We start from the raw sequence: 15839 nt of genomic DNA, 5'->3' as shown, positions 1-15839 counted from the left end.
TCTGGAAACTGGAAAACATAAAATTAAGCTAGAATGCGTTATGGACATCAAGACACGTGGGCTCAGTTGATGAAACTGACATGCTATTAAGCTCCATAGAATCCACCATAAAATCATTAAAAGAAATGACAAATGGGGGAGTGAGTGTGTTGTTCAATCTTTCAACAAGTATCATACTGTAAAATATACTACACAACCAAACTTTTTAAAACAATAACTATAATACGATTTTTGTATAATAATATCACTTTATCCATTATTAATTTTAAATAAAAATTAGTTTTTATTCATAAAATAAACTTTTTTTGTTAAATAAGTAATTGCAGTGTTTATTTATTAATCATGGTAATAAACTACAAAATCAATAATTTATGACTATTCAATTCATTGATTTTTTTATTTAATAATAGATTGTCATATTGTAATTAATTAAGTACATTGATAGCAAAATAAAATTTACTCGTTAAAGAATTAGTGTACCATTTCGAAAATTAAAAACACCCACCTGATGAAAATCTTTCAGTGCGGGGGTATAAGAAACCTGAAAATTGCTCAGAACTTATTTATCAATTGATTTTTATTTTTTGTTTTTTAATCAAAAAAAGGCTGCTACGTGCAATTAAGAAGCAAAGATTTGTGAGAATTACTTATGAAAAAGAATGTATCTGAAAAGAAGGTGCTTTTTACAAGCATACCCCCCATGTGATAGAAATTTAATGCATAATGAAATACATATTTACATTAATATCACTGAATTTCTATTTCCTTTGATCTCATTGATATGTTTTACATAGGAAACGAGTTTTTGTGTCATAAAACAAGTGGAAAATTACGTAAGTGGCACATGCATTAATTTTATCTAGTAATAAAAGCACTTTTTATTATGATGTAGTAAAATTTTGGAAATATGGTTTTTTTTTACTTGCATTTTCTACAAAATGTTTTAAGTTATGTACAATACGTCTATATTTAAACTGATGTTTTTAATATTTCCAGGCCAATTTACGTCAGTTTTATCATGTTTTTCAATAGGAAACATACGTTAATACATGATATAAAAAAGTCAAAAAATTTGGAGGTACAGAATTTTTCTTAGAAGGGCACTATTAGAGAAAAGGTTAAAAGTCCCTGATAAATTTAATTCAATTTTAAAAGTGAGAAAACAAATATATTTACATAAAATAAATCTTTCTTTACACATGACAATAAACATAGTACTAATCCACATTTGGGGAAAACTAGTTTCTTATAATTTTTCAAGATACTGGAGTGCAGCTTCGTAAGTGCCAAAAAACACAAAACCACCTAGAAATATCCAGACTGTCCTAGGAATAAACCCAGCGAAAAATCTAAAGAATAAAAATCTTGTGATTGCCATTGTCATAAAACTGATTTGTATTTAATTAAAATTAAATCTTTACCCTCTGATTCCCCTTTGGTGGTAAATCCCTTGAATAATAAACCAAGTCGTTCCCGCTTTCGGCTCATCACAATTTTGTACCAACATCTTTCGCGTTTTAATAACATCCAATGGAGTAGTTACAGCACCAGCAAATGAGCCTGTGAAAAATAAGTCATATATTAAATGACTTTTTTAAATTATTCGTTTAATTAAAATACCAGCAATCGCTCCGCATAGAGCTCCTCCAGCAGGGGTGTCTTGATTTAGTTGTTTCTTTAAAAGTTCCCACAGGGGATACTGAATTATCGAAAACGGGGCATCCCTCAAAACAGTGACCCAGAAACCTCTGTACAGTCCTGTAACGCCTTCATATTTGAATGTGGAAGAAAATATTTTGAAAGCCGTTTCCTGCATGAAAGCTTGCCTTCTCTGCTTCACCACCTCCGTAGGGACTCTTATAATACAAGACACCTTAAAAATTATAATAAAACGAGAACCGTTCGACGATCTAAAAGGGGGTATCTAACAAATTAAGGATATAATTATAAAATACCATTTCTGCGAAAGCTGCACCAAACATCCTTTCTGCAAATAGTTCTTTATCAGAAAGTTTGTTCCCCTCAAATAATTTCTTAAAGCCATTGTATGATGCAAAAAATAAAGCAGCTATAAATAAAATTGTATAAGGGATTTTTCTATTTTCTTTTCTTTTAATATTATTATTACCTGTGGGAGCTGCACCGATAGCAGTTGGGCCGACACCTCTGTAAACCCCTCTAAACCCACCACATTTCCAAAAGCCAGCGCTGCTTTGCAAACGCGTCTTAAGGGTGTCTAACGGGAATAGAGAAATATCAACAGTAAGACCAGCTAAAGCACCTGCCTGACATAATAACGTGTTAAACAGACATACACAATGTACAAATCGAATGATAAGCAATGGGATTAAGCTTGTAATTAAGCCATTTGACAAAGTGATAGGATCGAATGATTCATCATTACACCAACAATTTTTAAATTATTGCAACTTTTAACAGGAAGCGTTATAACTTTAATGACAACTAATTAAATATATATGTTTTAATTGGTACTATTAACCAAAATAAATATGTGTGGTGATTAGTGACCGTTAATCGATAATTATTCAGAAATCGTGAGATGCGGTCTGGTGTAGGTTTCAGAAAGAAAAGAAAAAAAAGAAAAAAAATGTTTTTCTGAAACCTACATCACACCTGACCGCATCTCAGGATTTCTGCAAAATAATTATATTAACTGATTTATTATTTTTTGTGCAAAGTTTTAGGACTCAAACTCATGACCTTCAGACCAGTACCCCTGCAGTTCTACTACTTGAGCTATTGTGACTTTTGTCCTCAAGACACCAACTAATCATCTCAACTTATACTTAAGGCCAATATTCAAATATGGTGTAATAATACGGATTCTTGGCACATTAGGTAGTAAAAAACAGGTCCTTCAGTAATTATATTAATACATGTACATTTTAGTTGGTACAATTAACCAAAATAATTACTTTAATTATTCATGCAAAGTATGGTTGAGTTGAAAAATTAGTGTGATGTGCGGAAGAACAGTTACTTTAGTAATTACACAGATGGACAAAAGAAATGCACCACCCTCAAATTTAATGTAGTTAGGTTTACTCATATTTTGTGTACCAAAAATATGTTTAGTTGTAAAAATCACTCAAAAGCCTGAAGTCTGAGAAAAAGATTTAAGAATAAGAATAATTAAATTAATCCATATTTACTTTACTCATAATTGACCACTAAATATAACGGATTAAATCAAATAATCTAGTGAAACAGAACAAGACAGATTTACATACCATTAATTAAGTAAAAATTTCTTCTAATAAATCAAAAATTGAACTTTTGTACCCCAGCCGTCAAACCAGGCATGAAATTTTATTAACTGACGGCTTAGCTCATTTAAAAGTTTGACTAGGCTTTCTTCTGAGATCACAGCATTAGCCAAATATGAAGCACGCATCTTGAACAGAATGGTACATTTAGCCAAAAAGTGCACAATGGTGTCCTCTTCCCTTTATTGCACAGAGTGCAGATTTCTGTATCCCTCTGGCAGCTTATTAAGGGGGTAACAGAAATTAAGGAACAGAAGTTCACCTCAGAGTTTGAAGAGCCAGTGGAGATCCCTCAGTTTTAGTGTTCTTCCACGTTTCCCATTCGTTAAGCAGAACACATCGAGATTTCGGTCAAGCCTCTTGTACAAAATCTGTTGTCAGCATTCACTCCAAAAACCTCATGCTATCACTAGACCTTTTGGAAAGAACACACTGGAATTCTACCATCCATTCAGAAATATTGACCAGACAGAATCAGAAAGGATGGTACCTCTCTGACAAGGAACTCCAGTGCTCATACCAGATAATATTTTTATTTATAATCTCCTGAGCCGTAATTTTCGTGTAACCGTGATCAAGGAATTTTAGGGTTTTGTATGCAAATTTAAAATGGAGCTTTAACATGTTCAGAAATAAGGGATCAACACAGGTTTCCATATACAGCCTCAGCTGACTATGGAATTGCAATTCAGACGATTTACTGAAATACTAATAACGGATAAGATATCGCTCTGAGTGACAGCTAAAAATCTTCCATCTTACCACAAAGTATCTACCCCACTTCGCCAAGTCGACAACAGTTGGGCAGTCGCTTTTTCCTGTTACCTGACCAAAGTGTTCACCCCATATGCCAACATCACAGACCATATTTATTCACAACTTATCAAGGAATAGTTACACTCACCGATTCCATTATCCCGCCCTTCTAAAGCTTTTTTCATCTTCTGACATTCATTCTACCATACAACACCTAAATCAAAGAAAGCTCCAGGTTTCGATCTAATTACTCCAAAAATTCTCCAACACCTTCCCAAAAAGGTTATCATATTCATTACATATTTATTTAATTCTGTTCTTCGTACGATCTACTTCCCTGTAGCTAGGAAGCACTCATATATTTGAATTTCCCTAAGCCAAAATGTAGTTTATGTATAGCATGTAATTTGGAGTACAAGAGAGCAAGGCGAACAACTGCTTGATGATGTACCTTAACAATTTTTTCCAACCTGATCAAGGTTGAAAACCTCAAACTTGACATCCGTATGTGAGAATGGAATGGCAAACCGCATTAAACGATTTAAATTTGGAAGATAAAAGGACCAGATCATTCTTCATGAACTCAGACTATAAAGTCACTTGAGCTATCATGTCTTCTGATCTCGAGACACCAGCAAATCATCTCAACCCTGTGTAAGATACAATTTGTTGAAGTGAGGAGTGGTCAAGAATGAGGTAATTTAGAAAAACACCTTTTTTTATTTTTTTTACCGACGTTTCGACCCTTTATTCAGGTCATCATCAGCGACTTGGCGAAAGGAAAAACATGTTGATTGGAAAAAATACAATTTAAGATGTAAATATAAACTTTGAACCAAGTATTTCATACTCACGTAAAGTGTGGTGCTATTCTTGTGGTGTCATATTGGTTTTGTGTGAAATTGTTGTGAAACATGAATTTGTATTCTACGGTTTTTATATGTTTGCGACATTATATGTTTGTGGGTGGGGGACACGGTAAATCTGGGAAATTTTCTTTAATCATAGGCGGTTTTATTTGACTCAAAGGAATCGAGAATAGGGATTTTCTGGATTGGATTTGTGATTCGGCCAATATTGGAAAGGAAGTTAATTATTAAGGACAATAAAAGAAGGAAAGGGAAAATTAAGGTTTAATAGCTTATTTGATTTTCGATGTGCTGAGTTTGGATGTATCTGTTCAGTAATTGATGCTGTGTGTGTTACTGTTAATGTAAACCATTTCTAGAAAGTTGCGTTTGTATTGTACCGGTCACTAAGAAACACACATAAGAAATAATTATTTAATGACAACCCACAAAACATCCTGGAGTAGATCTAGGCTAAAAAGAGCACGATCGCATGTTTATTGTGAGATTTTTCATAAAATGTCAATTTACCCAAAAGCTGATATGAACCGGTGTCGTTACATCGTGTCTCGACTCGTCTGTTGTGTTTTTCCGTTTCGCCATTTATCGAGGGGACGAGGGCGAGAGAAAAATGCCGAATTTCCCCTCGAACCGTAACCGGCAGGAGAACATGTGCGTTCCGACTTCCAAGACGATATTCTTATTATTATCAGTCACGTTGCCGGTCTGGACGGGAGGTTTTCCCCTGCGAATGGAAGTGAAACACGTCCGACTTCTAAAGAGAGGGGATTTCGATCCGAGAAATCAGCTGAAAATGTGACTGGGCACAGCCAAAGGGGAAGATTACTCGAGGAAAAAGTCCTTTCTTATAATTTACGTACGAAAAAACCGGTAAGACAAATAATATGGCTCTTGATTGATTTGTTAAGAGGTGTTTGATGGGAAAAAGAGAAAAAGTCCTCGCCCCTGTGTAAATCTGTAAAAATAACCTTCTGACAAGTTGGCACTTGTGCAGTCGGCTGGCAGGCTGGGAGATAAGCTGACGGTGTATTTTGTAGTGTTTTTACCGATTAGGGATGAAAATCGCTGGGATTTTAGTTCAGTCGGATGTCTCGTAGTTCTTCGACGTGCCTCGCGATCTCGTCTCGTCCTCCGTTTCACGTTTTTCGACTTAACACGCGACAAACCATGAACACGAACTAATCGGAAAAACGAGGTTATTCAGCTTATTCAATTGAAACTTTATTATGGGAAAAAACTTTTTGAAAAGCAGCCTTCAAAATGCTTCTTTTAACATAATTTTCCAGGTATGATAAAACTTACGTCGTCAAATGAACGCACGGATATTTTTCTCGCTTTCGAAAATCAGTTCAACTTTCTATTTTCTTATTTTCTTTTTTTTCTATTGAACTTTCTGACGCTTCTAGGTTGGTTTCCGGGTTGTTACATTCCTCCTAAATGCATTTGTACTACGAAACATATCCCAAGCTGTCATTGGGGTTATGAACGTACGCCTTTTACTATTGGAATCGACTATTTTATTCCTGAGTCGTGAGGCCTTCCGAAGAGCCTGTCTCTCAAAGACAACTGAACATAATTGGCCCCAAGTTATAAATCTTCTCTGGCTTACGTAAGTTTTACCACAAAAAAAAATTACACGAAAAAACCAAAAGATTATGAATTTGAATTGATTTGGCAAAAAAGAGGAAATTGTACTTTCATTAAAACCATTAAATATATTTGTTTAAATTACAGTCAAAAGATTGAAGCTTTTGAAATCAATTAGAGATGGATTTTTCTTCATCCTTAGTTTAATAACTAACAGGCGGGTGTTGTTTCTGTAAGGCGATAATTTGTAGAAGTGAGGAGCAGTCAGGAATGAACTATTTTAGAAAAACACCTTTTTTCAGTTTTTGCCGATGTTTTGACCTTTATTCGGGTCGTCTTCACAGAATTGCAAAACATGTTGATTGGAAAAAAATACAAACCACCAAGGGTTAGCCCGAATTTTTTTAGGAAGATCACACTGCGAAAGTAGGATCGAGGAACAAAAAGGACGCAGTCGAACGAGTGGGGCGGCAGTCGATTTCTGTCTGCCATTTTCCTGACAATTATAAAGGGGTATGACTGCCACCCAAGTCCTGCACACCTGGGGTTTAAAAACAAAACTTATTTCTTGCTTGACCCCTGCCAAATCCGACACACCACCCCTCCCCCAGCATGCCCAGCCACAAGGAGTCCCATATTACTTATAAGTATGTTCTGATTATCCCCCTAGAATTTCAGATAGTGTGTTGGGTAAAACATTCTTATTTCTGATACTATCATGTTATAAATTGTATAATGACAGTTTTGTCGCATAACTGACGAATTGTTAATGGCTGATAAGTAGCCCTTGGTGGTTACACAATGCACCTCGGCCTAGCTAGGATCACTTATTTTCTTTTAGCTCTAAATAAAGAAGGCCGGTCACACTCGAACATAAGATTTCATTTTCCGGAGTTTTTTTGTCTGTGACATCTGACCAACCCTTTTGCCACTGTGACCACTTTAATTTCAAAAGTGGAAGTTAAATTATACTTGTAAACCCCCTGATTTTGATGATATTTACTGCAGCCTCTTTGGCAGCTCTGTCCGCCAGTTAATTGCCCGGAATACTCATGTGCCTACGGTTCCGAACAAAAATTACTCTTTTTCCCTGCTGTAGAAGACACCTCAGTGAATATAGGATACCCATGGACCATGGGATTATGCATACCACCAGTGTATTGTTCAAGCAAACAATATTTATTAATTACTACTGTCATTTTGACTGTATAGTTACTCTCTATTGAATTTAAGGAGAATAAATATTTTCTGTCTCGTACAACACAAGCTGCTCCTATCCCATGGGAGCCTTTAGAGCCAACCGTATATACGTTGCTGAGGATAGCTTAATCTTAATACTTAAATTCTTGCTTATATATAAATCTAGGGGTTTCATTTTCATTATGCATTTTCAATGACAAAATTATTTTTTGTTTGGTAACAATAGTCAGGGAGTTATGACTAAACACGTTTCTTTTTGCAATTGTTGTATCATAAACTATATATCCAGTAACATTAGTAATTTTCTAGCAGAGAAAGGAATTGGCTTGATAGTATGTTGACTATTATGTGGAAAGATACCTTCATAATATAAATTCTGTACCAATTATTTCATATTCACATAAAGTTGGTACTTTTGTGTGGTGATTAGTGACCATTAATTGATAATTATTCAGAAATCGTGAGATGCGGTCTGGTGTGATGTAGGTTTCAGAAAAACATAAAGGCGTTGGCACAATAAAGAAAATGTTTTTCTGAAACCTACATCACACCAGACCGCATCTCACGATTTCTGAATAATTATCGATTAACGGTCACTAATCACCACACATGAATAATTTGGTACTATTCTTGTGGTGACATATTTGTTTCCTGTGTAATTGTTGTGAAACGTGAATTTGTATTCTGCTGTTTTATATGATTGTGACAGGCTGGAGAACACGGTAAATCTGGGAGATTTTCTTTAATCATAGGCAGTTTTATTTGATGCAAAGGAAGTGGAAAATGGAGATTTTTTGGATTGGATTTATGATTCGGCGTTTATTCAATATTGGAAAGGAAGTAAATTATTATGGATGATAACAAAGGAAAGGGAAATATAAAAATAAAATTTAATGGTTTATTTGCTTTATGGCATAGCTATGACTGAGTTTGTATGTATCTGTTCTGTAATTAATGCTGTATGTGTGTCTATTAATGTAAACCATTTCTAGAAAGTTGCTTTTCACAATTTCACATGAATCATATATGACACCAAAAAAATTTCACCATTTTATGTGGATATGAAATACTAGGTTGAAAATTTGTATTTACATTTTTTACAATCAACAAATGTTTTGTAATTCACCCATGCTCTGAAGATGATCCGAATAAAGGTCCAAACGTCACCAAAAAAATGAAAAATGTGCTTTTCTAAAATACTTCATTCCATACCACTCCTCACGACTTAACAAGTTATTGAACAACTGGTCACTAAAAACAAACATTTTTGTAAGGGCTTAGTCAATTTAATTTATTCATGCATATGACATAATTGTCTATGTAAATGTATCTCTCAAATAAGTTATTGATATTTATAAATTTATTAACTATTGTAAATGAAGATAGACTGTTCTTCATTGACCTGTTTTCTCAGAATGAAGATTGTTTTTGTTTTTCATAATATTAGGTAAATGAACATTTCGAATCCAAAGATTCAACTTCGTCTGGACCAAATATGCTTTACAGTCTACGTTTATATATACAAATTCACTGTTGACATAAAAATGAGAAACAACTACAAAATTGTATTTATTTATTTTTACTTTACATTTTAGTATTATTTTAGTTAGGTAAAGGTGTCGTGCTACTTTGTTGAGCAAAAACGTGCAGTCAAGAACTTAGAAAACCCGGGAATGCTTTTTATTAAGAAAAATGATTTTAAATGCAATTATATAACTTGATTTTGCAGTGAAAAATTGGGATTTTATCATTTTCAAGAAGAAAAAGTTGGTATTATTGGTTGTACTGTTCAGTTGAAATTGATACTTTTTGAACCAGATATAATTTTTTTCTTGTCTGTTCCTCTAAATAATTCTTTGCATTAAAACAGAGCAAAATCGTGCCTAAAATTAAGTAATATAATAAGCCGCAAAAGTCAGTGTGGAACATAAATTAAAAAATTGTTGGGTTTAATGTAAGATAATTTTAACTTTTCATTTACTTGTTTTATGAATACCTTTATAGTAGATATAATATATGATGAATAAATTTATCTGTACATTCTGAGATAAAAATTAAATCTTGAAAGCTAATAAAGTGATAAGATTGTACAACCGTTTAAGGTCAAATCTGACATTATTTAAAAAACCAGTAAATTGTTTTAATTGCACAATTTATAATTAGTAATTAATAGATTTCAATGCACAGGTTAAAATAATTTGATCTTTTAGTTAATTCAGGTGGATTTGTTTTACAATATTATGTGATTTTAAATGCTTGGTTAACTGAGATTTAAAACGAAAACTTATTTGAGTTCATAAAGATATTTTAAACCCCAATAAATGAGATTTTGAATGTTTTTTGGGTGAATTTTTTAGATAAAATGCTTTAATAAATATTCGCTTAACAATCTGTCTGCAAAATTGTAATGTTAATCCAACTAAATTTCATTCCACCACATTTTGAGGATAGTGATTTGAAGCATGCATGACTACAGATAACCCATAAATAACTAGGCTTAAAAAATTTATTTATTAAACGAACCTTGTCTACATGTTTTAATGTTAGCTGAGAATGGACCAAGGAGCGTGTCAATCTAGTGTCCCCCTTTTGAATAAGGGCCCAGCGTTACTGAAAATAAAATCACTAATCCTAACTCACATTTGTATTGTTTGTATTATTAATTCATCAATCAGATTTTTAAAATTGGTGGCTGTGTGGCAGGGCAGCTTTTTTTTAAAACAAATCAAGTGAATGAAATAGAAATAACTTAATAATTTCATTCATAACTGTGTAGTATTTGTATTCTCAAGCGTCAAAATGTGTTCTTGATATTGTTTAACAAAATAGTTGTTTATTCAAAAAACAGTTCTATTCGTTAAACTCATCTTAGCTCGTATTAATTTGAATTACATCGTACCTCCTATTATTCAAAATAATTTATTATTGTAAATCACAATCATTTAGTATTTAGGAGTAGGATTATTTTGACAATAAAGTATGTACTTTTGTCTTAATAAATTCTGCTCATAATGTAATGTTGTATTTGAATTATGAAAATGATGATTTCCAGAAGCTGAACAATATAATGAAGAGGAAAGGAGAGTTGGCTTCAAACGGGGAGAGCAACAAGGAGATAAAAGTTGTGTCAAAATCAGTGCTGAGAGAAGAACGAGAAAACCTTGTTCTCTGGAGGAGGCCATTCACAACAACGCTGTATTTCCTCCAAGAGTTTACTATTAACATTTATAACTTTGGTACGAGAACATTACAGTATCGCAAGTGCTTAGTTTTGGGGAGTCTAGTGCTATTGGTTTTGACTGTTTTAATGAACATCCATGGACCGCATCAATCATTTTTACAATTTGCTAAGAAAAAAATATTTTGGAGCGCGTATTGGCTCGGATTGGGGGTACTGTCTTCTATCGGTCTTGGAACGGGTCTACACACATTTCTGCTGTACCTCGGCCCTCATATAGCATCCGTCACTCTAGCCGCCTACGAGTGTGGTGGGCTTAACTTTCCTGAACCGCCTTACCCAGATGATATAATCTGCCCAGACACTATAGACACCAACTGGACTGTTAGCATATGGAATATTATTCGTAAAGTCCACCTCGAAGCGATCATGTGGGGCGCAGGAACAGCGTTAGGCGAATTGCCGCCGTACTTTATGGCACGTGCAGCAAGACTCTCTGGACACGATCCCGAAGACGACGAAGACCTCAAAGAATTTGAAGAGCTTCAAAAAAAGAAAAAAGATAAAAGCAGTATGAGCACACTCGACAAAGTTAAATTATTAGTAGAAGATCTTGTAAATAAAGTAGGTTTTGTAGGCATATTAGTGTGTGCATCAATTCCGAATCCGTTATTTGATCTCGCAGGAATAACATGCGGACATTTCTTGGTTCCTTTTTGGACATTTTTTGGAGCGACCCTTATTGGGAAAGCTGTAATTAAAATGATGATTCAAACTATGTTCGTGATAGTCGCCTTTAGTGATGTTTTGATAAGTGTGCTGATGGACATATTGGGTAAACTCCCGGCTTTTGGTGATAAGCTACAGAATGTTTTGGAAAAAATGTTGCAAATGCAAAGAGCTAAATTGCATCGAGGTTCCCAGACCAATACTGAATCGAGTGGTAATCCGATAGGAATGGTATTTGAAATGTTCGTTTTAGTGATGGTAGGATATTTTGTGATATCTATTATAAATTCATTAGCTCAAAACTATCACAAAAGAATTTCAAAAAACGATGGCTCAGAAAAAAAAAACAAGGAATATTGACAAAAATTCAATGCTCTTAACCTAAGTAAACGGAAAAAGGGTATTAAAAAAAGACGTTTTAAACAGTAGGTTAAAGAGCTTATTTTAAACATTCCTGTTGTTACCATTCTGAAATATATTATGATGTATAGCAAACAGTACAAGAAAGAAGGTATCTGCATATGTTTTAAGTACTTTCTTCTGAAGATGAAAAACAAATTCAAGAATGTATGATAAATACTGTTAATATACAATCTGAAAGTATTTTTGTACACCATGACTTCTTTTGTTTGTTAACTAGGAAAGACATTTATGTACAACACAATTTATCTCTGAATTTGATTTTAAGTAATTACACTATCTTAAAAAGAAATATGTTTATACAATAATCTATGTAAGTACAATTTCCTTTTCTTTGTTTCATAAATTTAATTTTTTTAATACTTTAAGAAAGTTGTTGTTTTATTTTTGTTTAATTTTTATTTTTATTAAATTGTTATAAGAAAATGGATTTTGTTATAAATAAGTAGGTTAAAAATTAAGTAAAACTGTTCTGCAAAATCCATTTGAAGCAAGGTTTTTGTTGTTTTTATAGTCAATGCAAAGTGTGTTTTTTTATTGGACACATTAGGATTTTTGCAATTCTTTTTCTAGTTCTCATAAATATGTTTAAAGAGAGGGTGAGTGCTTTATATCATGAGAAGGGTATGTTTGGAAGAATAGTGCTGTGCCAAACCTGCCATGATATGTAATTACATATTATAACCAAAAATAATTGTTTTCCATTCAACATTTGTATGTTGGCTTTTAAATAAAACAGTTATTACTTAAATGGCATTATTTACCATGTTTTCTTGTCACATAAGTTTTTATTTATTTTATTTTTTACTGCTTAGCAAAATAAAAATTTATAGCATCTTTTGGTGCATTAAATAACAAAAAAATAACACAAATAGTCATTTGACTAACTTACTTCATTGTGAAATTTCTTGTTGAGGTCTGTGGGGTGTGATCATGTTTGGTACTTTCCATTTATCCTTTGACTGATCCTTGCTTTGGTCTGTCGGATGAATTTGGCATTTCTGTTTCATTAATGATTTAGTGTTACTTTTAAAAGGGACCTGAGTAAGTAAAAAAAAATCAAACTTCACTAAAGAAGGCAAAATGCTGGAATACGCCTTACAATCCAAACCAATTATTAAAGGAAACTACCAAACAAGAAACTTATTTCAACCCCAATAACTAATTAACATGCAAAGCTTTAACAATGTATATGCAATGATAATTTTTGTGTTATTATTGAATAACAAATTTAACTAATATGTAATTTAACAAGGGTAATGCCAGTATTCAATTTTTATCTTCATTTTTCCTCCTTTTCGGCTTTTATTTTGATTGAACTCTAAGATCAAAAGTCTAATACAATTACTCTTTTGGATATCACTAACAGACTGATGAACTGGTTTGTATTCCATTGTGGATGGTAGATCTTTTGTACGAGTTTTATTGAAATTATAAATAAATTTATAAAAATAGTGCTTCAGAAAGAATTAAATAAAATTAACATTTGATCTGAAGCAATTTTAATAGAAACCATCATAACATTATAAGACATTTTATGTCAAAATTCTTGACATTTATAAAAATTAAGATCTTATTCTCAGAATTGATAATTAAAATTATGTTATAATTTAAGGTGACTTAAGAAATAATCATTGGTAATAGGGTTTGTTGAAGAAAAATGAGATTTTGAATGTTTAGGGTGCCACTGTGTGCAGTACAATGCATATTATTTGGGTGGATATGGCTATATGTTCTATCGGCCCCAGGGCCAGAAATAACGACTCATTACGCCCTCGGTGTTTGGTCGATTTGCATCAGTTGTATTCTCGCAATGTGCGTTGAGCCGTTATGTTTGGTATCCCAGGCATTTTTGTTCGTAAAGCTGAGGGTGAGTTAAAATTTTCAGAAATGTTTCACTTATCTAATTGCATCTACATTTTAAAATGACTTCATACAACAGGTGTTAATTGAAACATTCAGTGTTTCAATACGAACAATTACGTTTACGTGTCTGGTTCTTTGGAAGCCTTCAGCAGCTGTTGTTGCATTTTCAATAGCGCAGATCATTGCTCAGATTTGTTACGCCTTGGCATATTGTTTTTATTTTCACAATTATTTACAACAAAGAAAAGACATGCCGTCATCTCCTGATGATTTCCCTTTTAAAAGTCTGAAGGATTTTCTTCCAAAAAAGTTGCCTGGACAGGTAAATAGATTTTTTATCATTCTGTTTTGACAATTATTATTTTATTATAATTTTTAAGGCTCCTGTCGATTGGAAATTATGCATACTCACTTGGAGCTTTCTCAAACAAGGGATTTTAAAACAAATATTAACAGAAGGAGAACGTTACGTTATGACCCTTTTTGCTGTATTGACCTTTTACGAACAAGGTATTTACGATGTGGTTAACAATTTAGGGTCTTTAGCTGCAAGATTTCTATTCCGGCCAATAGAAGAAAGTGCCTATTTTTACTTCTCACAACTGGTTTACAGGGATAAACAGATAAACGAACAGAATAGTGTAAGTCCCATATCTAGAAAATTTTTACTGTTAAAAGAATTTTTTTTTTTTAAATAGATTCAAATGGCTGAGGCTGCATTTGTACTTAAGGGATTATTGAAGTGTGTCACCAGCCTTGGTATTATTGTTGTGTGTTTTGGACAAGGATATTCGAGACTCTTGCTAATGTTTTATGGAGGTTCAGCCCTTTCAGACAGCTTGGCAACACTTCTTCTCCGAACTCATTGCTTTGCTGTTTTACTACTCGCTCTTAATGGTACGACTGAATGTTATGCTCTCGCCACCATGAATGCAAATCAGATTGATAGGTGAGTACCAATACAAAAATTAATTTGATTTAAAATTAAAGAAAATAGAATTTTATTAGAGATAGGTCCAGGATGAAATATGCATTTTTTTTTCAGGTATAACCACATAATGGCTTATCTAAGTGCTAGCTTTTTGTTAATATCTTGGCTGCTTACAACTCTTTTTGGCAGTGTTGGTTTCATAATTGCAAATTGTTGTAACATGGCTGCTAGAATAATTCACAGGTATGTTTTAATTAACGGCTGAAAATTAAGTTAAACGAGACAAGAGAAATTTTAATAAGTATTATTTCAGTGTGAGATTTATACATAAAAGATACGAAGGGACAGAATTCAAACCACTTAAAGGTATCATACCCAGCCCTTTATTCCTGATTATGGTGCTAATTTCTGGATTGGTGACATTATTGTCGGAAGTATGTATTTTACATTATGCTCAGTATAATTGTTAAAAACAAACATTTTTGTTTTAGTATATGTACTACGAAAGTTCAAAGGTTATACATTTGGGAATTGGAGTTGTGTTATTTAGCATGACACTTTCAGTATGGTATTATGAAGAATCGGATCTTGTCACGATCGGTTACCGCAAATACAGAAGGAGGTCTATTAAAATGGAATAGTTCTTTTAACTTGTACAATGTAAATAAATAAAATATTTATTAAACCAGGTTTATATATAATTTCAAGATAACTGTAGTCAACTTTTTCCTTCACGTTTATAATATTATTTTGCATTGCTGAGATGGTTGCCATGGTAAGTTAATCCGGCTTATCATGGCAAGAAGTTAGTTTTAATATAAGAATTTCCACTGCAGTCAATATTTATTATTATTATATAAATAATAATATTTATTATTGTATCCTAGTCTACCTACGGTTGAGAATAAATGGGCTGGCAATTACCAATTTTCAGTAAACTAAAATTTCTAAATATACTGCAGCACAAAAGCATTTTTTTTTTTTTTTTTTTTTGCCGACGTTTGACCTTTATTCAG

At 33.0% G+C, this 15839-nt stretch overlaps 2 protein-coding genes across 9 annotated transcripts; one reads left to right on the top strand and one right to left on the bottom strand.

Annotated features, from left to right (window-relative positions):
- Nucleotides 1-1106: 1106 nt before the first annotated feature.
- LOC106661018 (S-adenosylmethionine mitochondrial carrier protein homolog) lies at nt 1107-5609 on the bottom strand. Of its 2 annotated transcripts, none has more exons than XM_014384120.2 (6): nt 5423-5609; nt 2129-2285; nt 1956-2068; nt 1621-1873; nt 1422-1560; nt 1107-1349 (listed from the first exon to the last, which is right to left on the bottom strand). In XM_014384120.2, exons 1-6 carry the CDS (start codon nt 5492-5494, stop codon nt 1247-1249), a joined length of 837 nt encoding a protein of 278 aa, XP_014239606.1. In that variant the 5' UTR covers nt 5495-5609; the 3' UTR covers nt 1107-1246. The 2 variants fall into 2 exon arrangements, with proteins under 2 accessions (XP_014239606.1, XP_014239613.1); XM_014384127.2 differs by lacking the exon at nt 5423-5609 and adding an exon at nt 4192-4733 and having other exon boundaries at nt 2129-2281.
- Nucleotides 5492-15512, top strand: LOC106660992 (vacuole membrane protein 1-like). Of its 7 annotated transcripts, XM_014384086.2 has the most exons (9): nt 5738-6198; nt 6319-6521; nt 13707-13896; nt 13969-14214; nt 14273-14533; nt 14591-14841; nt 14938-15066; nt 15137-15257; nt 15315-15512. In XM_014384086.2, exons 1-9 carry the CDS (start codon nt 6139-6141, stop codon nt 15462-15464), a joined length of 1611 nt encoding a protein of 536 aa, XP_014239572.1. In that variant the 5' UTR covers nt 5738-6138; the 3' UTR covers nt 15465-15512. The 7 variants fall into 7 exon arrangements, with proteins under 7 accessions (XP_014239589.1, XP_014239575.1, XP_014239572.1 ...); XM_014384089.1 differs by lacking the exon at nt 6319-6521 and having other exon boundaries at nt 5694-5782; XM_024228474.1 differs by lacking the exon at nt 6319-6521 and having other exon boundaries at nt 5807-6107.
- The last annotated feature ends 327 nt before the right edge of the window (nt 15513-15839 follow it).

Source organism: Cimex lectularius, unplaced genomic scaffold (assembly GCF_000648675.2).
Source record: "Cimex lectularius strain Harlan isolate CLEC.00 unplaced genomic scaffold, Clec_2.1 scaffold279, whole genome shotgun sequence".
In the NCBI taxonomy this organism is placed as follows: Eukaryota; Metazoa; Arthropoda; class Insecta; order Hemiptera; family Cimicidae; genus Cimex; species Cimex lectularius.
The sequence above is the reverse complement of the archived record's forward strand: the minus strand, read 5'-3'. Positions and strand labels throughout refer to the sequence as shown.

What these genes read in the sequence shown, in the direction of transcription:
- LOC106660992 (XM_014384086.2), top strand. Translation starts at nt 6,139, where the DNA reads ATGGGAAAAAACTTTTTGAAAAGCAGCCTTCAAAATGCTTCTTTTAAC. An exon ending in TTTTGTTCGTAAAGCTGAGG is followed by an intron (nt 13,897 to 13,968) that starts GTGAGTTAAAAT and finishes TTCATACAACAG; the next exon opens with GTGTTAATTGAAACATTCAG. An exon ending in TGGTGACATTATTGTCGGAA is followed by an intron (nt 15,258 to 15,314) that starts GTATGTATTTTA and finishes TTTTTGTTTTAG; the next exon opens with TATATGTACTACGAAAGTTC.
- LOC106661018 (XM_014384120.2), bottom strand. Translation starts at nt 5,494, where the DNA reads ATGGCGAAACGGAAAAACACAACAGACGAGTCGAGACACGATGTAACG. An exon ending in TATCGGTGCAGCTCCCACAG is followed by an intron (nt 2,069 to 2,128) that starts GTAATAATAATA and finishes TTTTATTTATAG; the next exon opens with CTGCTTTATTTTTTGCATCA. An exon ending in GTGCAGCTTTCGCAGAAATG is followed by an intron (nt 1,874 to 1,955) that starts GTATTTTATAAT and finishes ATAATTTTTAAG; the next exon opens with GTGTCTTGTATTATAAGAGT.